General features: G+C 34.4%; 1 protein-coding gene across 1 annotated transcript in view; it reads left to right on the forward strand.

Moving 5' to 3' along the window:
• THEGL (theg spermatid protein like) overlaps positions 1 to 27,868 on the forward strand; it is a 60,577-nt gene that overhangs the window by 23,337 nt on the left and 9,372 nt on the right. Inside the window, exons 4-7 of the mRNA XM_031943498.1 lie at positions 653 to 706; positions 11,494 to 11,622; positions 21,006 to 21,143; positions 25,804 to 25,924. Coding sequence (XP_031799358.1) covers positions 653 to 706; positions 11,494 to 11,622; positions 21,006 to 21,143; positions 25,804 to 25,924 — 442 coding nt within the window. The remainder of the gene's footprint in view (positions 1 to 652; positions 707 to 11,493; positions 11,623 to 21,005; positions 21,144 to 25,803; positions 25,925 to 27,868) is intronic.

Raw genomic sequence — 27,868 nt, forward strand, 5'->3', positions numbered from 1 at the left:
TAATACAACTAAGCCTTTATAAGTAATCTCCATAAACCAATTTATTTGTAGTATTATTTATACTTCTTTTGTGGTGGCAAAGCACTTGGAAACTGAGGAAGCATCTTCCCTCAATTAGGAAATATTTGAGCAAATGATGGTATATGAATGAAATGGAATACTCTTATACTATAAGAAACAATGAAAGAAATCTACTCTGACTTGTATGAACTGATATAGGGTAAAGTGAGCTGAGCCAGGAGAAAAATTTATTACAATAATAACTTTGTAAAGACAAACAATAAAGGACTTTAAGACTCTGTTCAATGTAATGCCCAAACATAATTCCAGAGGATCAAAGATAAAACTGCTATCCATTTCCCAACAAGAGAGGACTCAAAGGTGCAGAATTATATACATCCATATATACATACATATATATATGTGCATTTTGTACATACACACACATAAAAGTACACACATAGAGACTGATATAGATATATACATATATATAGTACATGTTTTCTGTGTATATTTGCTACAAAGGTTTTGTTTTTCTTTTTTTCTTTGGGGGGATTTAGAAGAGAGATAGAGTTTTTTGTGAATTGAAAAAATAAAATAAATTTATTGGTATATATATAATTAATCAGATTTTTTTCTTTTAATTTTCCAGATGTCAACCAAGAGATCTTGCAAGACCTAAAAAAGTATGGCGGTCACCAGATAGGTAAGGTTATATAATCTTGTTCATGAAATTTGTTTCTATTGCTTATAAAAGACAAATCCTTTCTTACTGGCCTTTTAACTTCCCTATCACTAATGCACTATCTGTCTTCCTCTTTGATCACCTGACTTCTCTGAACTTAAATTGATATCTTCAGTCCATGAAACTCATCTATATTCAACCCATACATTCATCCTCTGGGGCTTTTACCACATTCCTCTTGGATTTCATAACTTCGATTTTGGTTTTTGCCTCTGCCTCTTGCCTCTGTGCTATCAAAAGAATGTATTTCTTCAACACAGCCATATTTCTGTGCCTACTTAGCCCCTGCAATCTTAACTCAATAGCTGTGCCTTTCTCCCTTTATAAGTCACCAGTAGACTGTATTTTTTAAAAAGATATTCTTTATCTTTGTAAGACCTACATTCTCCAATATACTTCTTTTTTCTCCTGCTTCCAGAGAGCCATATTTTATAACAAAGAATAAAAAAGAGAGAAAAACAATTTAGCAAAATAAGTTAAAACCTCAACAAAGTTCAACATTATATGTTAGTAGTCCATATCCACTGTTTTCCACTTTTTCAAAGAAGGGATGGAATATCTCATCACTGAAGCCAAGTTCAGTCTTTAACATTGCATAGTGCCTGGGTGTGTTTGTTTTCTTGTTGTACATTACATGTACATTGTCATAATTGTTGTGTACATTGTTTTCCTGATTTTATTTACTTTACTTTGCTCCAGTTTGCTTTCCCATTCTTCTCAGTATCTATCATATTCATTGTTTCTTGCAGCACAGTAATAATCATTTAAATTTGTGTACTACAGCTTAAATATTTCTCAAAGAATTCTCAACATTCTCAATTTCTCAAATTCTCAATTTCTCAATTCTCTACTTTATTTCCAATTTTTCTACTACAGAAGGGAAGCTAGATTTTAAAATTTACATTTGAAAATGAGTTGCCTACTCTCTAGATAACTTTCTGTAGGAAAGGTAAAAGTATTACTTTTATTCTCATATTTAAAATATTTTCTTTGTTATATATATGGGAGAGAGGTTATTAAGAAAGTAAACAAATATATGAGGGAATGTACAAATATATTATATACTTAGCTCTGGAAGAGAGAACATATTCTATCCTAGAACATTCTTACTACATAAATATGTGTACATGTAGTACATGTTATATCCAGATGGATCTCATTATTATTATTTTTTTTTTGGCTGAAGCAATTGGGGTTGTGACTTGCCCAGGGTCACACAGCCAGGAAGTGGTAAGTGTCTGAGGCCAGATTTGAACTCAATCCTCCTGACTTTAGGGTTGGTGCTCTATCCACTGTGCCACCCAGCTGTCCCTTATTAATTCTTATAATTATTGTTTGAAGCTGGCAGATAGAATCATTTCCTGCTAATAAACAAAGACCAACACATGGTGAAAGGGGAATATGTAATAATATTGATACAGCAAGTGAGTGACAGACTCATGATATATGAGGCATATAAGGAGGAAAAGTTAAGTTAATTTTTTCAATTCATGAAAATTTCGTTATTTTATTACTTTTTCTGACACTTAAGACTCTAGCTAGGACAGTTTTTCTTTTTTGGTGAGATGTGTACTTGGTTAGTACTCCAGTGATGCTATCCTATGTGGAATCACCCCATGACCACAGGTTCCACTTCTCCACTGCCCGTCTCCACCCATAGCTTTGCCAGGATCAAAAAGTCAAGGGATGTTGTGATTGGGACCCATCACATAAGAGCGTTATTATATGTGGTAATTTTGCTTAGGAAATCTGGCAGTGGTTTAGAAAGAAGAATTTCCCTGTTGATAGCATCTTAAAGTTGATTTTAATTCCTTCAGATAATTGTCTGAATAAAAGAGAGTGGATGACTTTCTTTTTTAGAGCAAAATTATTTGGCTTTTTTTTTTTTTTTTTTTTTTTTTTTTTTTTTTTTTTTTTTTTACAAAAAGCCCACTGAGGCTAATAGATAGAGATGTAAGCTGGTTTTCTAGGATGGCCCACTTGAACCAGACAAAGCAAGGAGTCTGAAGATTTGGAAAGAAAGGAAGAGGGGGTTTAAAAAATATAGTTTATTGATGCCTTTTGTCTTTATAGCATTTAATTTTTCACCCATCCAATCTGACAAAAACAAAAAACCATAAAAGCAGTAACATATGAAATAATAACCAGATAGGATAATATATTTGATATTCTGTCCTAGAAGATTCCTGGCTCTCTGTTATGAGGTGAGTGTGTGTGTGTGTGTGTGTGTGTGTGGTGTATGTAAGGATATATTTCATGCCCTATTTTCTAGTCTGTTCATTTGTTTCTTAGATTCCAACTTTAATTTTTTAAAATTATTTTTATCTATTTCATTAAATAATTCCCAATTACATATAAAAAAATTTAACATCATTGAAAAAATTTCTGTTGAATTCCAACTTCTCTTCCTTTCTCCTTCCTCTCAATTATATATGTGAAGACATGCACATCTTATTTCTATATTAGCACTGTTGCAAAAGAAAACATAAAACAATAAAAGTAAAGAAAACTTAGGAAGGTATGCTTCAATCTGCTTTCAGCGTTCATCAGTTTTTTTTTTTTTTCTGGAGATAGCATTTTTCATCATGATTCACTTGGAATTGTCTAGATTTGTTGTCTCAATCAGAATAGTCTTTCATAGTTGATCATCCTAAGAATATTACTGATACTGTATCATCATGCTAAGAATCTTACTGTTAACTGTATACAATGTTCTCCTAATTCTACTCAGTTCATTTTGCAGGAGTTCATATAAGTCTTCCAAGTTTTTTCGGAGATCAAATTGCTCGTCATTCCGATAGCACAATAGTATTCCATTATAGTCACATCCCATAACTTGTTCAGTCATTACTCAATTAATGGGCATCCCCTCAATTTGCAATTTGTTGCTATCCCTAAAAGAGCTGCTACAAATACTTTTGTACAAAAGGTCCTTTCCCCTTTTCTTTGATCTCTTTGAGATATAGACTTGGCATTATTAATCAGAGAAATGCAAATTAAGACAACTCTAAGATACCACTACACACCTGTCAGATTGGCTAAGATGACAGGAAAAAATAATGATGATTGTTGGAGGGGATGCGGGAAAACTGGGACATTGATGCATTGTTGGTGGAGTTGTGAACGAATCCAACCATTTTGGAGAGTAGTTTGGAACTATGCTCAAAAAGTTATCAAACTGTGCATACCCTTTGATCCAGCAGTGTTACTACTGGGATTATATCCCAAAGAGATTATAAAGAAGGGAAAGGGACCTGTATGTGCACGAATGTTTGTGGCAGCCCTTTTTGTAGTGACTAAAAACTGGAAACTGAATGGATGTCCATCAGTTGGAGAATGGCTGAATAAATTGTGGTATAAGAATATTATGGAATATTACTGTTCTGTAAGAAATGACCAACAGGATAATTTCAGAAAGGCCTGGAGAGACTTACACGAACTGATGCTGAGTGAAATGAGCAGGACCAGGAGATCATTATATACTTCAACAACAATACTATATGATGACCAGTTCTGATGGACCTGGCCGTCCTCAGCAACGAGATCAACCAAATCATTTCTAATGGAGCAGTAATGAACTGAACCAGCTATGCCCAGAAAAAGAACTCTGGGAGATGACTAAAAACCATTACATTGAATTCCCAGTCCCTATATTTATGCACACCTGCATTTTTGATTTCCTTCACAAGCTAATTGTACAATATTTCAGAGTCTGATTCTTTTTGTACAGCAAAATAGCGTTTTGGTCATGTATAATTATTGTGTATCTAATTTATATTTTAATATATTTAACATCTACTGGTCATCCTGCCATCTAGGGGAGAGGGTGGGGGGGTAAGAGGTGAAAAATTGGAACAAGAGGTTTGGCAATTGTTAATGCTGTAAAGTTACCCATGCATATATCCTGTAAATAAAAGGCTATTAAATAATAAAAAAAAAAAGAGATATAGACTTGGGACTGTCATTATAGAAGAAAGGATATATACAATTGTACAGCTCTTTGGACATAGTTCCGAGTTGTTCTCCAGAATGGTTGGATCAGTTCACAACTCTACCAACAATGCATTGATGAACCATTTTTTCCACTTCTCTTCCAACGTTTGTTATTTTTCATTTTTTGGTCATGTTAGACAATGTGATAGGAATATGATGATATCTCAGAATTATTTCAGTTTTCATCTCTCCAATCAGAAGTGATTTAGAACATTTATTCATTGTTATGGAATATTATTGTTCTGTAAGAAATGACCAGCAGAATGAATATGGAGAGGCTTGGAGAGGCTGACATAAACTGATGCTAAGTGAAATGAGCAGAACTAAGAGATCATTATACACTTCAACAACGATATTTTATGATGATCAGTTCTGATGAAAATGGATATCTTCAACAAAGAGAAGATCTAATTCAGTTCCAATTGATTGATGTTGGACAGAAGCAGCTACACCCAGAGAAGGAACACTGGGAAATGAGTATGAACGATTTGCATTTGTGTTTTTCTTCCCGGATTATTTTTACTTTCTGAATCCAATTCTCCCTGTGCAACAAGAGAACTGTTTGGATCTGCACGCATACATTGTATTTAGGATATACTAGGACATATTCAACATATATAGGACTGCTTGCCATCTAGGGGAGGGGGTGGAGGGTGGGAGGGAAAAATCGGAACAGAAGTGAGTGCAAGGGCTAAGGTTGTAAAAAAATTACCCTGGCATGGGTTCTGTCAATAAAAAGTTATTATAATAAAAAAAACATTTATTCATATTGATAGCTTTAACTTCTTCTGAGCCAATTGTCTCTTCATATTCTTTAACCATTTATCAGCTGGGAAATGACTATTATTTTTGTAAATTTGGCTCATTTCCCTATATATTTGAGAAATTAAATATCAGAGAAACTTGTGGCAAATTATTTTCCTAGTTTTCCATTTTCCTTCTAATTTTGGCTACATTAGCTTTTGTTTGTGCAAAAGCTTTTAAATTCATATAATTTTGGTTATATTCTTGTCATATAATCATATATAATATTGATTATATTATGATTATATATATAGATCTGACATACATTTTTTCATGCTCCCCTAATTTGCTTATGAAATCATCTTTTACGTTTAGATCATGTTCTGATTTTGACCTTATCTTGGTATACAGTGTGAGATGTTGGTCTGTGCCTAATTTCTGCCAAATTGCTTTCCAGTTTAACGGTAGTTTTCATCAGATAGCGAGTCCTTATTTCAGAAGCTTTTATTTTTGGATTTATCAAATGATGGATCATACCATGTGAAGTTTACTCATGAGAATGAGCCAAAGTACTATGGTAAGGGGCATATGCCCATTTGCAGGGGCAGCCTCCTTACATTGGCAGTATAAGGAGGGCTGGCCAAGTAACTCCTCAGAGGGTGAATTCTGCAAGAGCAACAAATTGCTGGTGTTCCAAGCTTCCAAGCTCAAGTTGCTTCAGTTGCTCATGAGCCAATGGGACCTAGTGCTCTGTTTCTGGGCAAGCTACTGGATAGTATACCAAACTCTGAGCTACCAGCTTATGTAATTGTAGATGGCTGGAAATAATGTACCTTTCTGTTTCTGTATTTCCTCAGACTTTTCCCTCTCTTTTCCCCTACTCTGGGTCTTTATCAAGTTTAAAGTTAATTCCTACAAATTATTCATATTTTATTGACTTACTCTAGCTCCCATTCCCACAAGATCTTAATCTCTTTTCCCTTTCTCAACATGACCTAAAGCATTATTCATATAGGTTAAACAGAATATCTGGGACTATGAAAATGAAGGTAAACAAAAGTCAATCTTAGAAACTTCAATGTGTTTATCTAATATTCCTGATAAGATTTGAATTCTCAAATCTCCCCCACACTTCCATTTTCTGATACTGAATAGATGCATCCAAAGATCTTTTCAAAGAAGTGCTTCAAGGTCTTCCCTCCACCTCTCTCTACAAAATTACAATGAAAGCAGGAGTCATCCCACCATACTTTGCTTTGACTTCTGACCAGCAGACAGATGAAAACGCCTTATTTCTGGCTTCCATGGTAACCTTTCAATTCCTAGCCTCCTGCTAGGTGATTTGGGCCTCAAATACCTCAGCCTGCTGCCTTGGGAGACAGGACTAGTTTTAACGAATTCATAAACATTAAGTGCCTACAATGTGCCAGGCACTGTCCTAAGCAGTGATGATGCAAAAAGAGCCAAGAAATGGTCCCTCCTCTCATGGAGCTTACATTCTTACTGGGGAGACAACATGCAACATGTATACAAAGCAACCTATATACGGATAAATAGGAAAGAATGAACAAGAGAAGGCATTTAATTAAGAGGGGTGAGGAATGCTTACAGTAAAAGAACAGATTTTAGTAGAGAAAGTGGAGGTCAGTGAGTTGCTCAGAGGAAAGAGTGTTTCAGGCATGAGAGACAGAGAAAATGCCCAGAGCTGAGGGATGAAATGTCTTGTCAGGATAGCCATAGGCAGTGTCACTGAATCGAGGAGGGGGGAGGAAGGATGAAGAAGACTAGGAGGAGGAAGGAGCTAGGTTATGAAGGACTTTGGATTCCAAACAGGACATTTTGTATTTGATCCTGGAGGTAATAAAGAGCCACTGGAGTTTATTGAGAAGTCACCTTCACTTTAGGAAAATCACTGTGGTGGCTGAATGGAGGATGGTTTGAAGTAGGAGAGATTTGAGGTAGGTCAACCCAACAGTTTTTGCTGTCATTCAGATGTGGGTTGAAGATGGGCAGTGTCACAGGAGAGAGGGTATATAGGAGAAAAGTTGCAGAGGTAAAATTGCCAGGTTTTGGCAACAGCTTGGATATGGGGAGTGAGAGATGATGAGGAATTGAGGATGACTTGAGGAACTGGGAGGATACTGTTGTCTTCTATGGTAACGGGGAAGGTAGGAGAGTTGTGCAGGGGCAGGGAGATTTAGTGGGGGATGACAATGAATTCTGTTTTGGCCATATTTAGTTTAAGATGTCTGTTGGATATCCAGTTTGTGATTGTTGAAATGCAGTCAGAAATATAAGATTAGAGATCTTATTAGATAAGATTAGAGAGGTTAGGGCAAGATAGACTGATCGGTGAAACATCAGCATAAAGGCAATGATTTAAATCCATGGAATCTGATGAGATCACTAAGGGAAGTAGTATAGAGGGAGAAGAGAAAAGGGCCCATGTTGGAACTCTATGGCTAGATGATGTGATCTTTATGAGATGCCAGCAAGAGAGAATGAGAAAGAGAGGTATAAGGAAAACCAGAAGAGTGGTATCAAATATTCTACCAAGATTTAATTGTTTATGTAAAAATAAACAAGCACATCCATCTCATTAGTATGCAATTTTGCTTTCATCTTTAATAAATGATCAAATTATATGTATACAAAAGAATTATTTTAAAATAAATATCTTTATTATTAGTAAATGTTTGATTTGTATACCTATTTTATATACTAAAATACCTGGGGTTGTATAAAAATTTCTCAGGCAAAAAGGGGTCATGAGTGGAAAAAGTTTAAGAAGACTTGATCTAAAGAGATAGAGAAGAAACTGTGAGAAAAGAAGAGGAATGAAAATTATGTCCTTTGAAAGACCAGGAACACATTGATTTACCTAGAATAATGCCCATTCAAAAACACTGTCCCTTTCCCAGCAATTTAAATCCTGTCCATTCCTTCAGGATCCAGCTCAAATTCTATCACCTTTTTGAAGACGACTACTGAAATAAAGGAGATTTCTCTTTCCCCTGAACTCCTATCAACATGCTTAAACATCAAACAAAATATTCAATTATGTTTTCGTTTATACGTTCTTGTCTTAATTTGATTCTAAGCAAGTTCAGTATAAGAACCGGATAAAACACTTTCTTGAATTATCATCATCGTATAGCACTTAAATAATGCTTTTATAGATGCAAATTGCTTTAAATATATTTACCTCATTTAATCTTTGTATCTCTTACATCACTTAGGATGATGTCTTGGTCTTAGTGGATATTCAATAAATAAAGATTGATTATTATAAATTGTAATTTCAAACTTCCAAGGCCTGCTTTCTTATACTTTATCACCAGGTCAATATCTTCACTTGCTCCATTTAAACTATCAGTAATTCCTGAAAAACTATTTAAAATTGTGATCTTTAGCTACTTAACCACCCCAACTTTTGATTGATCTCTAAAGTTTTGTCTAGCTCTTTTATGTTCAGATATCAATCAAGATTGATTGTATGATTTAATACAATATTCATACAATAGCATTACCTTGTGCTCAGATCTCTTGATTTGTAAGTTCTGGATCATTATTTCTGAGATCTCAAATTCAATCTATGACCAGTCGTGAAAATCCCTTATCCATATCTCTTGGATCTGGTCTTCTCCATTACCATAGTCCAAACACTTCTTACTTTATATTAGAACTACCATAGTAGTCCCATAATTGGTCTCTCTACCTTCTCATTTCCTCAGTCTACTCTGTTTTTAATTGGTGTTATTACCTTCATCAATCATCTTTTTAAAAATTGAATTTATTTTTTTATTACATTTTAAGTTTCAAACCGTCTCCCTCAAAACCATACTATACTTCTATTTATCAGTTTTTTCTCTAGAGGTAGATAGACTTTTTTTTTTTTTTTTTAGATAGACTCTTCTTTCATAGGCCCTTTGAGTTGATTTGAATATTTGTAATACTCAGAATAGCTTATTCACACTTATTTTTCAAATAGTATTCCTCTATCTAATATTTTCTTGGTTCTCATTTCACTCTCTATTATTTCATGCAAGTCTTACCATGCCTTTCTAAAATCAATCTGCTCATCATTTCTTACACCACAGTAGTATTTCATCACAATCATAAACGACAACTTGTTTAGCCATACCCCAGTGGATGGGTATCCTCTCAATCCAGTTCTTTGCTTCTGCAAAGAGAGCTGATATAAATATTTTAGAATATATATTCTTTTTTTTTTCTTGATCACTTTGGGAAACAGACTTAAAAGTGGTATTTCTTTGGTCAAAGGATATACACAGTCTTATAACTCTTTAACCATCTTTTTTTTCCCCCAAGTCACTCCCTAGTCCTGATAATGCAACATAATGGAAGCATTGCTATGTTATCAAATTCACAAGCTTCTGACAGCCCTTCAGGATCTTCCCAGCTTACCCTACCCAGAGACAGGATGGTACAATGGCAGGAGGTCGGGCTTCAGATCAGAGGACTCAGGTTTATAGTCTGCCTGTTACTACCTGTAAGATTTTAAGCAAGTTAGTTAATTTCTCTCTGAATTTCTGCTTCCTTCTCTAGATAACTAAAGAGATCCCATCTAAATCAATGATCCCATATGACATTTCATTACATTTCTATATGACTTTCTATCCCAAAGAAAAGAATAAAAGGCTACTTATTACTCCCCCCATGCCTTTGTCTGATACAAGGTTATCCCAAATGGAATGCTTCCTTCCCTTTCTGGTCAATTCCTTCTTTAAAAACTGGCTTGAAACTTACTCGTCCCAAGAAGTTTTCCTTGATTTAAGCCAAAAAAAAAATCCTTTCTTCTTTATCCACTTAGTATCATCTTCATTTGTTATCATTTGACTGTGTTTTTATTATTTCTTCATGAGTGTATAGTATGAATTCTAAGTTAGATTATATAGATCTTAAAGACAGAGACTGTTTAAAAAATTTTTTTTTACTATTTTATATTTGTCTCAAATTTTTTGTCTTAATTTCTAAAATGAACATTTATTTTTAATATTCTTTTCTTTTTTAAATTTTGAGATGCAAATTTTCTTTCTCCCTTCCACTGCCTCTTCCACTCTCCAAGGCGGCAAGGAATCTATCGATTATACATGTGAGAGGCAGTTAGATGGCACAGTGGATAGAGTACCTGCCCTGGAGTCAGGAGAACCTGAGTTCAATGGCCAAGTAACAAGTTACTTAACCCCAATTGCCTCAAAAGAGAGAGAGAGAGACAGACAGAGACAGACAGAGAGAGCTAGACAGACAGAGACAGAGAGAGACACACACACACACAGATTATACATGGGAATCATGCAGAACATATTTCCATATTAACTCTATTTTTTTTAAAAGAAGGAAAAATTAAGTGAGAAAATTATACCTCAATTTGTACTCAGAGTCCTCTCTCTGATCATCTCTAGTTTCAATCATTGTTACATCTTATGATGTAACGCTTACCTCAAGTTGGAAGTAACCTTAGAGATCATCTAATCCAGCTTTGTTCAACATCTGTTTCAGAATTTTTCACATTTAATAAAATCAAATTATTAAAAAAAACCAATAGTAGTTGTTCACATAAATATTCTTTTTAAAAATTTTATTTTTTCTTAATTTTTATTTTCACCAGTTACATGTAAAAGACATAAATATTCTGTCTCTATTTGTGGTTTGAGCCTGAGTTGTGAATTATCCTTTTTTTTTTTTACTTTGAATTATCCTTTCTAAAAAAAGTATATGATAACAAAAACATAGTTATTCTAAGTAATTATTTTTGGCATGTCCTATTTTAAGAATCTAGTTCAAATCCAATCTTAATTCACCTTTTTAGTGTTATCTTTCTCAACAACTTACTTGTAAAATGCTTATTTGTAAACTTTTTAAAGAAAGGGGGGAAATCAACATCCATGGAGATATCCAGATATAATTTCTAAGGCCCTTCCCTTATAATTTATATGTTTGTATTAAATTAATTAAATTATATCCTTTTGTTTTTCTCCTTTTCACAGAAAATTGATTTGGGGAAACCAAGATACTATCAAACCTTTAACTCTGGGTACTTTGAATGCGAAGCTAACTAAAAGACTCGAACAACTTGCAGAACCTAAGAGAATTCCCAAACTACATGTACCTAACAGGTTTGGTTTATGTACTGTTAATATATTTCATTAGAGACCACAGGGTTCATGAACAGAGCAATCTTTTTCTGAACCCACCTGTAGATAATGGTGATTAGTTTTTTTTTTTTGTTTGTTTTGTTTTGTTTTTTTATTTAATAGCCTTTTGTTTACAGGATATATACATGGGTAACTTTACAGCATTAACAACTGCCAAACCTCTTGTTCCAATCCTTCACCTCTTACCCCCCCACCCCCTCCCCCAAATGGCAGGATGACCAGTAGATGTCAAATATATTAAAATATAACTTAGATACACAATAAGCATACATGACCAAAACATTATTTTGCTGTACAAAAAGAATCAGACTCTGAATTATTGTACAATTAGCTTGTGAAGGAAATCAAAAATGCAGGTGTGCATAAATACAGGGATTGGGAATTCAATGCAATGGTTTCCAGTCATCTCCCAGAGTTCTTCCCCTGGTTATAGCTAGCTCAGTTCATTACTGCTCCATTAGAAATGATTTGGTTGATCTTGTTGCTGAGGATGGCCTGATCCATCAGAACTGGTCATCATCTAGTATTGTTGTTGAAGTATATAATGATCTCCTGGTCCTGCTCATTTCACTCAGCATCAGTTCGTGTAAGTCTCTCCAGGCCTTTCTGAAATCATCCTGTTGGTCATTTCTTACAGAACAGTAATATTCCATAATTTTCATATATGGTGATTAGTTTTAATAGCCTAAGGAGGGTGGTGGTTTGTCTCCAGTTAACCATAAATAATCAGATCTTTTTACAACTAGGCCCCAAATATTGCTGTCTATATAGTACAGGAAACGTTTTTAATATTTGGTAAGGAAAAAAGGGGATAAAACATGATTTAGCTTTCTCAGTTTTTACTTGGGTAATTGTCATGTTTTGAGAGACATAATTAAGAATGGAACATATACAATTTTTTTGTGTGTGTATTTAACAGTAATCCACAAGAACATACTAAGATGAACAGGGAAATGATTGTATAAAAAGTGCAAAATTCCCTCATGAACAAATTGTGATTTTTTTAAAAAAGAAGTGTATTAAGTTTAAGAAGGCAGTAAGAAAATTGTTCTACTTGTGCTTTTTTTCTTGTGTTTTTGAAATATTTTATTAAGATTTCTATTGTGCCTATTAATCTATCTCCCTTTCCTCCAATTGATGGAATAAAAAATTATATTTATATTACATTTATTATGACCCTTTGGTCATAATGTTTCAACATCATTAAAAAATTACAAGTTTCTGATGTTGAACAATTTGACAAGGCAAAACTTGGACAAAACTGTGCTGATATGAACTTTCCTTTTCTGGATCTTCAGTAAATGTGACTAATACCCGAAGGAGTTGTCCTGGTGTATCTTTCTCAGTCTTGTTTGCTAGGATGCTCCCTCTGGCCCCTGGGATAGAAATTTTGCTGTTCCTAAGGCTTTGGCCTCTGAGGCACTGAGCTGTCTCCATTGTGCTTTTAGGGGAGATGGCAGCCATGGTAGTGAGGGGTGATGCTTTGACTTCCCAGGCTCATTCTGCTTCCTGTCTCTCCTTCAGGGTGCCTTGCTGCTTCAGCTAGGCTGACTTGCCACCCCTGTGAATGGTAATTGATGAACACGTGTTTTATTTCCAGTTCTTTGTTAAAGCTGAAAATGCTTTTAAAAGAATTTCTTATCTAAATGAGTCCTTTCCAGCTCTTTCCTCAGGCTTTTTTTGGGCACAAATTAAAAAGTTATATTGAAATCAAAGGATGTGTAGAGTTTAGTGAATAGTTGGTTAAAATTCTAAATTTTTTCCACAATAGTTTCTACCAATTTACAACTTTATCAACACTGCATTAGTATGTTTTTCTTCCCATAATACTTCTACAAATCACTATTTTTTCTGTCTGTCATCTTTGTAATCTGTTAGCTATAAGTAGATTTTCTTATCAGTAATTTGGAGAGTTTTTTCCTCTAGTTCTGGGTAGCTTCATTTGAAGATTGCCCATTCATATCCTTTGATATTTTATTTCTTGGAAGAAAAACTCTTATTTTTATATGTTTGCATTAATCCTATTTACATCTAACTATTAGACTTTTATCGATAATATTTATTTCCTTCTAATTATAAATGCATTTGCTTGCAACAAATTTTTCAATTATATATATGTATATTTGAAATTCTCCATTTTAGCTATCATAATCATCTTTATCCTTGGCATAAATAAAAATTCTTCTACTATAATTGTGAATAGTATCTTCTCTTTGTTCTCTAACTTTTTTATCATATGAATCTTTAAATAGATCATGTATTCATTTGGAGTTTTGTTATTTTGTTATATGACAAAGTATTGGGCTAAAGCTAATTTCTAATATTTCTGGTATTTTTTTTCATCAATTAGGGAGTTATCACCATATAAATTGGTGTTCTTGAGTTAATTGATCACTATAATAATAACTTTGTTTCTTGATCTTAAGACTGAGCAACTTTTCTCCCTTTAAACCAATATCAAATTGTGTTTGTACTTTTTTGGCCTTAAAGTAAAGCTTGAGATAGATCTGGTAATGCTAGATTCCCTTCATACCCACGTGCTTTCATTATAGCCCTTGAGATCCTTGATCTCTTATTATTTCAGATAAATTTTGTTCTTATTTTGTCTGGATTCATAAAATATACTCTCAGTAATTTGATTGGTATATGCTAAATCTATATACAAATATCTATAATAAAATGAAATTGTTATAATGTGAAATGAAAGGATACCTGGGTACATAGTGGATAGATTGCTGCACTAGAGTCAGGAAGATATCTTCTTAATTCAAATCCAATCTCAGATGCTTAATAACTTTGTAACTCTGGGCAAGTCACTTTACCCTGTTTACCTCAGTTTCCTCATCTGCAAAATGAGCTGGAGAAGGAAAGGTAAAACCACTCCAGTATCTTTGCCAAGAAAACCCTAAATGGGATCAGGAAAAATCAGACATGACTGGAAAATGACTAAACAACAAAAGGCTCCATAGAAAAGGAATGCTTGAGTCACAACTGAAGGAAACAAGGGATTCTGAGAGGTGGGGGTGAAGAGGGAGTGCATTCTAGGCACTGAGCCACACATGAGGTGTGTCATGTGCCAGGAGTAAGAAGAAAAGTTTGGTTAGATTGTAGAAGGAATCGACAAAATGGTTTGTCATGAGACTGGTAATGTATAATAAGAAAGGTCGGGACCTGATTATATAGGACTTTAAATGCTTCAAAGAGGATTTCGTATTTTGTCTTCAAGGCAATAGGTAAGCACTGGGATTTATTGAGAAAGAGAATGACATGGTCAGATGTTGGAGGGAATGCGGGGAAAGTGAGATATTAATGCATTGGGGTGGATTTGTGAATCAGTTCCACCATTCCATAGAGCAATCTGGAGCTATGTCCCAAGGGCTATAAAACCATGCATACTTTTTGATCTAGCAATACTCTTAACTTGAGTCTGTTTCCAAAAAAGAGATAAAGAACAAAAGCAAAAAGGACCTACATGTAGAAAAGTATTTATAGCAGCTCTTTTCCAGTGGCAAAGAATTGAAAATTTAGGGGATACCTCTCAACTGGGGAATGGCTGAACAAATTGTGTTGTTTGTGATTGTGATGGAATACTATTGTATTATAAGAAATGATGAACGGGATGTTCCAGAAAAACCTGTAAAGACTCCTGATACAAAGTGAAATGTACTATGTACAAATACAGAGTATCTTTAATATTGTAAGATGATCAGCTGCCAACGACTTAGTTATTCTCTACAAGACAATGATCCAGGACAGCTCTGAAGGACTTATGATGAAGAAGGTTATCTATCCCCAAAGAAAGAAATGATGGGCATCTGAAAACAGATGAAGGATACTTTTTTTAAACTTTATTTTTTCAAGTTTGGGTGTTTTCCTTGGTCTATGGTCTTGGTTTTTTATAACATGACTAATATGGAAATATGTTTTGCATGACCACACATGTATAACCTATATCAAATTGCTTGCCTTTTCAATGTGGGGAGGGAGGGAAGAAGGGAGAGAATTTGGAACTCTTAAAATTTTAAAAATGAATGTTAAAAATTGTTTTTACACGTAATTGGGGGAAAATAAAACACTAAATAAATTTCTAAAAAAGAGAATGACATGACCAAATCTGTACTTTAGGGAAATCAGTTTGGCAGGTAGATGGGTGATATATTAGAGATTGAGGGGCTAATTATAGGAGGCTATTGTCCAGGCAATAATTAGGACTTGAACCTTAGTTCCAGTCCAATGATGTGAGGCTGCCCAAAATCCTCTACTGAACATCTTCCCTAAATTAGCCCAGCTTTCACACTCAGCCCCTCACTCGATTACCTCAAATCTTATTCCTTAATGAATAAACTGGGCTTTGCCATATAAACCTTCTACCTCAACCAAGTTGATCTAGTTACTGAGCACATTTTGCTAATTCTTACTTCAGGGCTATGAATATTCCTTTCCCTCTGTCAGAGTATTCCATTAAAGTATTTCACAACAAGGTTGTCAACTCTCAGACATTTTGTGCATTTTTTTTCAAAGATTAGGAACTTAACTTTTTAAAGAACTTAATGAACAAAAATAAAAGGGAAAAGGATGCATATATATTTGTTGTTTTTATTACTTCAAATCTTTATTATTATTTTTGCTAATGCTTACTTACACATTTTTACATAATCATAGTATGTGCAGGCAACCATTTGTGTTCTGTTTAGACTATCTTGTTTCATTATTTCCCATAAACATTCCATGTGTGATCCTGGGCAAGTTACTAAATTTGTTCATCTCACTGTCCTCATCTGTAAAATGAGAATAATTATCTATTTCTCAGAGTAGTTGTGAGGATCAAATGAAATAATAAATTTAAAGGGCCTAGCATAATGCCCGGCACATAGTAAGTACTATATAAATGTTATTTATTATTATCATCATTATCATTGGTCTGGAAAGGAGGGATCCTCTGTCCACTGTGTCAGGAGCATAAGAGAAGGGCACTTGAACTGAAGAAGATGACCAGGGATTCCATAGCTTTTGGAGGGAGTTAGGTTTCTTTAAGCATCGGAAGAAGGAAAGATTATGACACAAAAAATTCTAGAATGAAGGGAAGCTTAATAATAGAGACTGGGTTCCAAAGTCTACATTGATCTAGGAAGATCAAGAAGTAGCTGGACTGTCAAAAGGTAGGGTTGAGTTGGCTTAGTCCAGAATGCTAGGAGTGGCTGCAAATGACATTTTTGAATAACTGGGTTAAGGTGGGGAGCAAGATGTAACAGTTCACCTGCCACAGTCTGTGTGAATATGACAGTGTAAGGATGGAGCAGGGAATTCTGACTAAACACCTGGGTCAGTAAATAGAGGGGTCCCTCAGTGCTGGTTTGCTTCAAAACTCTTTGAATCCGGTATTCAATGCATTTCTACAAGAAGAAAATGCTTCAGTGCTTGAGTCATACCCCTTGAGTAGTAGAGGTATGAAGTTGGCCAGCCTCGTTTCCTCACTATTGCCCATAGATGTAGGTAGCTCCTCCCTAGCAAAGGCAGCAGTACACAGGATTGTTGGGTGGGAGAAGCAAGTCATGGAGAAAATGATAATAATGTAGATTATGGTGAAAAATATATACATTTGGAGAAACATTTTGAAGGAATCCTTTTGGAGATGCAAAGGGAGCGCATATACAACAGTGAGCTGATGAATGTTTAACATCTTGCTTTCATGTATGTGTATGTATACCTGTACACACACATATACACACATTTTGAAGGGCACACTTTTATTTTATTTTTTTTATTTAATAGCCTTTTATTTACAGGATATATACATGGGTAACTTTACAGCATTAACAATTGCCAAAACTCTTGTTCCAATTTTTCACCTCTTACCCTACCCCCCCTCCCCTAGATGGCAGGATGACCAGTAGATGTTAAATATATTAAAATATAAATTAGATACACAATAAGTATACCTGACCAAAACGTTATTTTGCTGTACAAAAAGAACCAGACTCTGAAATATTGTACAATTAGCTTGTGAAGGAAATCAAAAATGCAGGTGTGCATAAATATAGGGATTGGGAATTCAATGTAATGGTTTTTAGTCATCTCCCAGAGTTCTTTTTCTGGGCATAGCTAGTTCAGTTCATTACTGCTCCATTAGAAATGATTTGGTTGATCTCGTTGCTGAGGATGGCCTGATCCATCAGAACTGGTCATCATCTAGTATTGTTGTTGAAGTATATAATGATCTCCTGGTCCTGCTCATTTCACTCAGCATCAGTTCGTGTAAGTCTCTCCAGGCCTTTCTGAAATTATCCTGTTGGTCATTTCTTACAGAACAGTAATATTCCATAATTTTCATATACCACAATTTATTCAGCCATTCTCCAACTGATGGACATCCATTCAGTTTCCAGTTTTTAGCCACTACAAAAAGGGCTGCCACAAACATTCGTGCACATACAGGTCGAAGGGCACACTTTTAAATTTAATCTACATTATTATCATTTTCTCCATCATTTTCTTAAGCTAAGACAATCAACAAAACACTAAATCAAAACCCTGATTTGTAGCATTTGCCAATTTCCTAGATGTAAATGTTCATACTGAAAATTTCACTATTATTAACTGATCTGTCTCACCCACTTTTGAGTGGGAAAGACGGAAGAGGACAAAGATGGAATTGGAAGTAAATGTAATAAGGCAATTTCTGTAATTGAATAGGTATGGAGAGAGAGAGACTGTGACGTATTGGGAAAAACATCATTAGTGACAGAAACTATATTGTAGTGTGCTCTTTCTCTGTCTCTGTCTCTATCTCTCTCTGTATCTTTGCGTGTGTGTCTCTCTCTCTGTGTCTCTGTGTGTCTCTGATATATAAATGGAGCATGTATATATTACTCTGAAACATGCTAATTTTTTCTTCTCGAAAATTCACAGCTCAAACAGTGAAGAGTAGTGTGAGAGCTAAAAAAAAAAAAAAAGAAAAAAATGGCTGTTTTCATTAATGATAGTAATAGAGATAAGCAAATCCTTATTAGAACAAAAAATTTCCTCTTAAAATTTAAGTATTTGTTGGATAGTCTTGAAAAAAGATTGAGTACTTAATAAAAATCAAGGCAAGGTTCTTAAATTTTCACTCCAATCCAGAAATAGTTATATAGATGAAAAATTTAGAATTAGGGATAAATTTTAGTTTTAGAATTAGGGATAAGCATTGATATTTTCCAATTTTAAATATATCTTCCAACACTTATGATATACAAAATGTTTATTACTTAACCAGTTTACAGAAGCATTTTTTGTTTTTATTTTTAAACCTACACATTTTTAAATATGAACGGACAATAAACTTATTTGTTGTTGTCATATATAATACATTTGTTTTCTTACTCTATCAAAAAGTAGAATAATAGATTTCGTTTGTGAAAGTACATCAAAACAAATCTTTAAATCTGATTATGCTTCAATTATGGACAGATTAAAGGTTCTCTGGTTTATACCTCCCAAAATACAAATTTCATTATTATTTATAACATGTTATATGTGTGGAAGAAGGTTTTCTACAATAGCTGTTATAAAATGTCAATGAATTAACAGTTGAAATGGAATTATGAGTAATAGTATCTTTAGTGAAACCACATTTTGAAATATTTTATGTTAAAGAAATCTTTAGATAATGAATAATTTGCTAATATGGTTAATTTTGTAAATGTAAAAGTTATAAAATAAGCATCTGTATTTTGCATCATGCTATCCTATGATTAATATTTATCACATAATTTTAAAATTAATTGTATGAGCTAAAAATATTTGATATGAACTTTTTTTTTTTGAAAAATGTAAAGGGAAGGATTATTATCTGGTAAACCTTAGAATGTAAGTTACATGGAGAAGATATTTGCTCCATATTTGAAAAGAACTGCTGGGTAAACTGGAAAACAATTTGAAAGAAATTAGATGTAGAACAACATCTTGTACCACAGTAAGCCTCAAAATGGATGAATAAATTTAAAGGTCATATCACACACGAAAACATTAGAAAATAACAGATCATGTATCTTTATACAGTCATGGTTTTATGCATGGATTGGATTAGACACCCTTAAGGACCTTTCCAACTCTAAAATTCTGTGATTCTGATTCTGTGAGTGCAATGGAATATTACTGTGTCATAAGAAGCAAGGAATATGAAGAATTCAAAGATGCCTGGGAAGACTTCTTTGAACTGATGCAGAGTAAAGTCAACAGAATCAGGAAAATAATATGCACAATGATTACACTAATGTAAAGGGGAATGAGAAGAGGAATACATTATGAAATGAAGGTGATTTATAAACAAGATATTAAAATTAATTAAAAGGAAAGAAAATAATAGTCTGAAAACTAAAAAAAAAGTTTGGGATTTTTTTTTTTTTTTGGTTTCTTGACCATCATTCTACATGGAACAAACTTAAAGTATTTGCTCTTGTAGGTTTGTGGGAGCTAGGAAGTTTGCCTTCCTCTTCAGGAAGCATTTCAGCCTAAAGTCTTCAGATTTTTTCCCCCCAGAGCTATTATTCCTTTAGTTTTATATAAATTTCTCCATTTGAAGCATTTCCTGTATCATAGTTTAGAATATTCAAAATGAAGGTGGAAAAGTGAGAGGTTTTAATTTACCTGTTTAATTAATTTTAATAGTCGCACCTCTCTTCACACTTTAAAGTTCAACCCATTTGATGTTTTTATGAAAATTTCTTTCCAATCTTCATGAAAATATTTTTCTCCAATCTATTTATATGAAGCTGAAATTTGAGATGGGATACTGAAGCTGCTGAGATTCAGAGATCTTTATCCTTGCATTTTATAACAGAATTGCCCCGGTGTATAATCCAGTGGTGAGAATATAGCTCTATGACTCATAATAATCTCTTAAAGAGACCTATTTATATTTATGTTGGAATAGCACCATAAAAAATAAATTGTTAGCATTTACTGATCAAAAAAGAGGCAATATAGTGTATCACATAGAGGGGGACTTGGGGTCAAGAAGACCTGAGTTGAAGTTCAGCTTCTCACAAACACTGTCTCTCTGATACTGAATATATGACTGAGACTCTCTGTGTACCCCAAGGCAATTCTGTAAGACTTGCAGTTTACAGAACCGTCAATACAAATCAGTGGAAGGAATCTCTACAGCTAGACTTCTTTATCCTTATGAAATCACAAATCTCTACCAAAGTGAAAACATTTTTTAAAAAATGCTGGGTAAACGGTACTCCTGATTCCACAGGCCCAAGTAAAACAGTAAAAAAAAAACTGTGAATTGGAACATTTAAACTAATAAAAAATGCTTAACTTATTCCTTATTCTTTGTGCTCTCTTAAAACCTTTAGGCCTGAATATCATAATAGTTGGGGTCGAGGATCTGTAATCTGGAAGCTTCCTACAAAGACATTTTTTCATTTTCCAACTCCCCGCATTGAAAATCTGGCAGAACCAAAGCATTTGCAGGAAGAATTCGTACGAAAAAGGTAGAGAGCCCTATGGAAATATCCCAAAAACATAATTGAGTTTTGCCTAAATATCTTTGTTTTAATTTCTGTGTGTGTGTGTGTGTGTGTGTGTGTGCGCGCATGCGTGCACACCATTTTCATTATCTTTGAGGGATCACAAAAGGAAATAAAAGCATTACTACAATCATTAAAAATTCATCCATCCCAACACTTTTATGTTCCTTTGTTTATCTTTAGAACTGTAGTAAAACCAAAATTCATTAGATCCTGGAAAGAACTTTTCTAGACTGAGACATTACTGGCTGATCCCATGGAAAAATGCGAATGAATGAACAATTTTTTTTTTTTGAGATAAAAAAAATAGAATCAACACCGATTCTATTCTTGAATCTAAACTTGTTCCTGTTTCTAAGCCCAATTCAGTTTAATATCCAGGTTTTCCTCAATTCTGTCTAATGTCCAGATTTTCCCGTCAAGTTAATGTTTGGCCTAAATAGTTGTGGAGTAACAGCAACAAAAATGGATGTTTACATAGAGTTTTAAGATCTACACATTGCTCTACATATATTATTTCATTTGATCAAGGTCAATAGCGGAGAGATATAAACCCTCTGAGATAAGCCTTCCACATTGGCTATTTTCTTTCCCCATAGTAGTTTTTTCCCCCCACTTGAGTGAGATTATCCCATTCATTCTTGGATTATTGAATTTTTCATTTTTTAACATCACTATCACTTCCTAATTACTTCCTAATTATGCTCATCTGCCCCTCACAGAACTCTCCCCTATAACAATTAAGTATAGTTAGGCAAATCAAATCAATACAATGACTATGCCTTAAAATAGATCCCTTATTCCATACCTGTCTGCCAAAAGGTGTATACTTTATTTTTAATCTTATCGTGTCCCCTTAGGTCCCCACATATAGATTTTTCAAGTCCTTTGATTGGTATTTTCCTTTGCATTATTATTTTGATCATCATGTAAATAGTTCTCCTTGTTCATTTTATTTCCCCAAAACAGTCTTGTGAAATGAATCTGGCCACTCTTCATAGTAGAAAGATCAATGAAAAAAAATTGTAATAGAAGAAATGTGACCTGGGTCGATGTACAGTTAGGTATATTGGAGGTTAGTTGAATTACCAAACCCAATCAATGCCATCCTGAAGGGGAGGTCTCAGTTGTCATGCTACAGGGGTCTGCATTTGATCCAATAAATACATTGGATAAATAGGATAGAATTTCAAATGATCTAGAGCTGGGAGGAATAGCTAATATGGGGGATGACAGAATCAAGATTCAGAAAGGTCTCAAGTAAGCTTTAACTATGAGCTAAAATGAGATTAAATCAACAGCTACAGTTTTATAGTTCTTTGGTTAAGAGCAATTCACATGAAAAAGGCATTCAAATAATCATGGCCCCAAGCTTAAAATAAACCCATCAGTAAAACACAGCTGCTGAGGAAACTAGATTAATTACAGACTGGATTTGTACTTAGTATTATTGCATACAGAGCAAGGGCAGAGGTCATCTCACTAAATTCTCCACTGATCAGACAATTTCTTAAGTGTTGTAGACAGTTCCTGGGAGTTACCCTTGCAGGAGTAGTGATAAACTATAGAATATTTAGAAAAGGATGACCAGGATGAGAGATCTAAAAACCAGATTACATAAAGATTGATTGAGGAAACAAAAGAGGGTTGGCCTGAAAGAGAGAAGGCTTAAGGGGGAACAAGACATGATCATGGTAAGCAAATATTTAAAGAAAACATTGTCATGAAAGAGGGATTATATTTCATCTAGGCTGTTCAAAGGAAGAATTAAGAATAATGAATGAAAATTACATGCAAGCAGATTTTGGCTCAATATTAGAAAAGTTAATTTTTTTCCTTCTTTTTCTTTTCTTTTCTTTTTCCCCTTCTTCCCTTTCCTCCATTACTTCCCTTCCTTCCTTTCCCTCCCCTCTTTCCTTCCCTCCCTTCTTTCCTTCTCTTCATTCTTCTCTTTTCCTCCCTTCCTTCCTTTCTTCTTTCTTTCTTTCTTTCTTTCTTTCTTTCTTTCTTTCTTTCTTTCTTTCTTTCTTTCTTTCTTTCTTTCTTTCTTTCTTTCTTTCTTTCTTTCTTTCTTTCTTTCTTTCTTCCTTCCTTCCTTCCTTCCTTTCTTCCTTCCTTCCTTCCTTCCTTCCTTCCTTCCTTCCTTCCTTCCTTCCTTCCTTCCTTCCTTCCTTCTTTCCTCCCCCCCTTTTCCTTCCTAAAAATAGCTGTCCAACAGTTGAATACTTCTTTGAACTGTTGATATTCAAGTTAGGGTTGGATTGACCAAATTGTCAGGGAAATTATGGAAGAGATTTCTTTATTTGGAGTGGGAGGTTGATATCCAAAGTCCCTTCCATATGTGAAATTCTATGATTTTTTTTGATAAATATTTACATGTGGATCTAGTACTTATACATTTCTATATTGGTCTGTTAAATGTTTATGTTTATAGATAGAATGACACTTCATTACCCAGCATCACTGGAGAAGAAATTTAAGATAACTGAATTTTCTAGACAATCGAGGTTTATCCCTGCAAAGTGTCAAATCTTGCTTAAAATTTTAATCTTAATCTGTTTTTAGATCTCATCTTATTACAGGATAAATATAGGATAGGAGAAATCAGAAGAGATTTGTAGTTGGAGAGGAAGAAGCCTAATGGAGAGGAAATTGAAAGCAGACCACTAGAAAACAAGATGGAAGGAGATTTCAATTAATTCATTTCAATTCACTTAATAACTGATGACTGTGTGTCATATATGGGAGCAAGCTTAAGGGGTGAAGGAGGAGGAGAGAAAAAGTCAAATTTAACAGTGGAGGAAAATATAAGAAAAAGAAAGGAAAGAATTTAAATAAAAAAGTCAGTAAAGGGAATAGTATAAGAGCCAGCTACTACTATAAGAGATCACTTTAAAGCTCAGCTTCCTATTGTAAAAATAGAATAATTTTGATACCCTATACATTCCCCTGCTTTCTTGAACAAAGGTTGCTGAATATATTGCACTTTTTTTTTTTGGTAAAGACCTGAGACTATCATTGTGAATATCCATTATTATCTTTACTATGCTATAATATAGTAATGTCCTGAGGTGTGGACAGAGATATTTTCCGCTGGCTGAATGAATCCAGAGTACTATACTTTTGAGTTCTCCTATTTGCTTTTTAAAACTTTTTGTCTTTTCTTTTCTTCAAATGTTTGACTGTATTATCCCTTGCTGCTATCAGTATACCTGCATGAAGTAGCCTTACCTCCCTTCTAATTAATTATCTGTGTGCTAATGAGGAGGAATAACCAGATTATCAGGCTTGTTAGAACAGAGTCAATGAGTCAATAAATATTTATTAAGCCCCTACTATTGTTCATAAGAACAGTCAGTAGGTTTCTATTGAGGAGCTGAGGGATTCTCTCTTCCTAATAAAGTACTTGTATCTTATGAACGTTATGACATCTATTTTTGTTGCTTAGAAACTTTTTCCTATTGATGTCTAGGTTCTCTGTTACCTCCAGTTAATGGAAAAATCTGGATAAGGGACAGATTCTGAGAAATGAGATATTACTGTATATATTTAAAAGTAGACATTTATAAATCTAGTTCATAATTATTATTCTTGGGTTGATCTTTCTACTGAGAGGCCTGATCCATTGCATAAGAAACTTATATTTTGCTCTTAAGAGACTAAACTCAATAAATACTAAGGAAATGTTGCAGCATTTCAAGGATCTCAAAATTTTATGGCCAGTTTTGGTGCCAGGCCAGCTAGTCTATGGGCCCATGACCATTTTCTTGATCTGTCACACATGTGCACATACACATACACATAACTGTTCAGAACAATGCATCAAATATTTTCAGCAATGTCAGCTAGTTGTTTGATCTATGGAGATTATTTTAAAATGTAGGAATCCTGACTAAGGTAGCATTATCACATCCAAAGGCTGTTTGGGGAACCATGGCAACCATTCGAAAAAGACCATAAATCAAATGATGTAAATGATACATTCAAGTTCAAAGAAAAGATTATTTTAACACACTTGGACCACAGTAGTCAAGGTCTTTGATTATCTTCAATGATTTCTGTGATAACTTTTCCAGTCTCACCTATAAAAGTTAACATGATCTTTTTCTTTTTTCCCCAATATTTTCATTTAGCTTTTTACAAAAAACTTGTGAATTCTTCTATCCTAGCCCCCTTTATTTTCTATCATTCCAGTCATTAGATTTGTAATAAAAAAATGTGGGCATAATATCTTTTAACTCAGTTTTTATAGTATGTAATACTAGTTATTTAACATTACTATATGACCTCATAATGCATTTAGTCATTTGCCTGAGAAATAAACTCCTTTTTCATGTTTATTATTGTTTTCATTTTTATGAGGGGCAGAAAGTGGAAGGAGGGAACATCAGTGGCCTACTAGGCCTTGGTCATTTCTATATGACAGATTTCTATTTCTGCAAACTACTTAGTGGTCAATATTATAGGAATTACATAAGACAGTTTTTAAGAGGTAATTCATCCCCAGGCAAAAGTGTGTCCCTGAAAATAAATTCCTAGCATAGGAATTATGAGTACAATTGAATTGTAATTATGGGTCACATGCCCATCAACTGCAATGTTTCAAGTCCCTGTTTGCCTGCAGGCCATATAGCTCCCCTGAATGGCATGTGAAAGATCCTTCACTCATCCCTGAGGCTTCTGTCCGGGTAGTTCAACTCTCTGTGGCTAAATCTACACATCCAGACTTTGTTGCTCCCAAACAGGTAAAAGGGCCCATGTCAAAGAAAATGTATCTGACCTTGTGGGAATTTAACCTGTAAAGTGACCTCCTATCGTCTTACAACGCTATTCCCTTCCTTGTCTATTTAGATTCTTTCTTTTCTTTCTATTACTTATACTTTCCTTCATTATTAAATCTAACTTTTTCTCTCCTCCCCCTTTCAGGTTAGCATCCCTCCTACCTCCTAAGAAAATTACATGGACACAAGCTCCCTTAAAATCCCTCTTCTTCACCTCCAAATTTTTCTATAGTTTGGTCTGTCCTCCCTAACCTTCCTTTTTTTCTCAGGGGAAAAAGTGTCCTATCTTTTTTTCCAAGTAAAACCTTCCAAGTTTGTTTCTTTGCTTCCAGGTCCAGCACATAGTTGTCAGTTACTGAGTACTTGTCGAAGTGAAGTAACTGAAATGCCCTGCCATCTTGTTTCACCAGTGGTCTATTTTCAATTTCTTCCTCTCTTCTAGCTTCTTCCCCTCTAACTACAAATCTCTCCTGATTTCTCCTAACTTAAAAAAGTCCCCCTCAGCACTCTACTCTCCTAAGATTGTCCCATCCCCTTGGTTTTTTTGCTCTCCAAACTCTAAAATAAGTAGTTGACATTCAATATAGACACTCCTTTGCTATTCACTCATTTTTTTGCAATCTGATTTCCACCTTGATTACACAATCATGATCTTGAGGGTCAAGAAGGAATTCTGAGAGGCTGCTAGGCGGTGCAGTGGATAGAGCATCAGTCCTGAAGTCAGGAGAACCTGAGTTCAAATATGACCTCAGACATTTACCACTTTCCAGCTGTGTGACCCTGAGGCAAGTCACTTAACTCCAATTGCCTCAGGGGGAAAAAGAATGAATTTTGGGGGGACTAGTTCGGTGATTTCTTTAGGAATCTCTTGGTGGTAGCTCTGGGTTATTAACACAGTGAGTCACTTAGTTATGTATTTGACCATACATGAACCAATATGCCTTACAGACAGCTCAAATTCTGGTCTTCCTGACTTAAAGACTAATTCTTCACCCACTACACCAAGTTGCCTCCTTCAACATGACTTTCAAATCAAGAAATCCAAAATCTTTTTTTCAGTTCTTATTCTTGTGGATTTTTCTGCAATATTTGACACTGCTGATTAATGCTTCCAAGGTACTGTATTATTCTGATTTTCTGAAGTCTCTCTACTTCATGAGGAACTTCAAGATCAACAAGCATAATTCTGCTTCTTTTCTCCCTCCTATAATATCTATGTATCCTATATAATAATATGTGCTTTAGAATGCATAAGTCCCTATCTGCCTCCTACTTCTTAGCTTTATTGTCTCTCCCTATTAAAATGTGAGCTCCTTGAGAGCAGGGACTACTCCACTTAGCACAGTGCTTTGGACATAATAAGCACTTAAAATTCCTTTTCATTTATCCCGTCTTCTTCTTGCCTCTTCCTACATTATTATTTTCATTGATCATATCCACTGCTACATTTCAGTGATCAATACCATACAGGTGATTCTCACACAAATATTCCCAATCCTAGCCTTTTTCCAGAGCTCGATTCTTACACATCGAACTGCCTACTAGCCATTTTTGATTGGTTTTATGGGCACCTCAAATTCAACATGTCCATGAAGTAATGATTCACCTTCAGCTTCTCCCACTTAATTCACTAATTTCTGTTAATGACACAATTATTTTATCTATGAAGACTTCAAACCTCAATCATCTTTGACTTTTTTCTTTTTTTCAGCCCCCAAATACATTCAGTCCTCACTTCACAGAGTATCCTTTGCAGTCTCCACTTTTTAATTCTCAAATCCTCTACCCGAATTTAATATTTTACTACCTTTTACATGGACAATTTAATATCTTCCTAATGAATATCTTTGTCTCTGTTTGCAGCCACCTTTAATCCATTCTACGTACTTAAAACAAAGCTCTGATTAT

Source organism: Sarcophilus harrisii, chromosome 6, assembly GCF_902635505.1.
Source record: "Sarcophilus harrisii chromosome 6, mSarHar1.11, whole genome shotgun sequence".
Taxonomy (NCBI): Eukaryota; Metazoa; Chordata; class Mammalia; order Dasyuromorphia; family Dasyuridae; genus Sarcophilus; species Sarcophilus harrisii.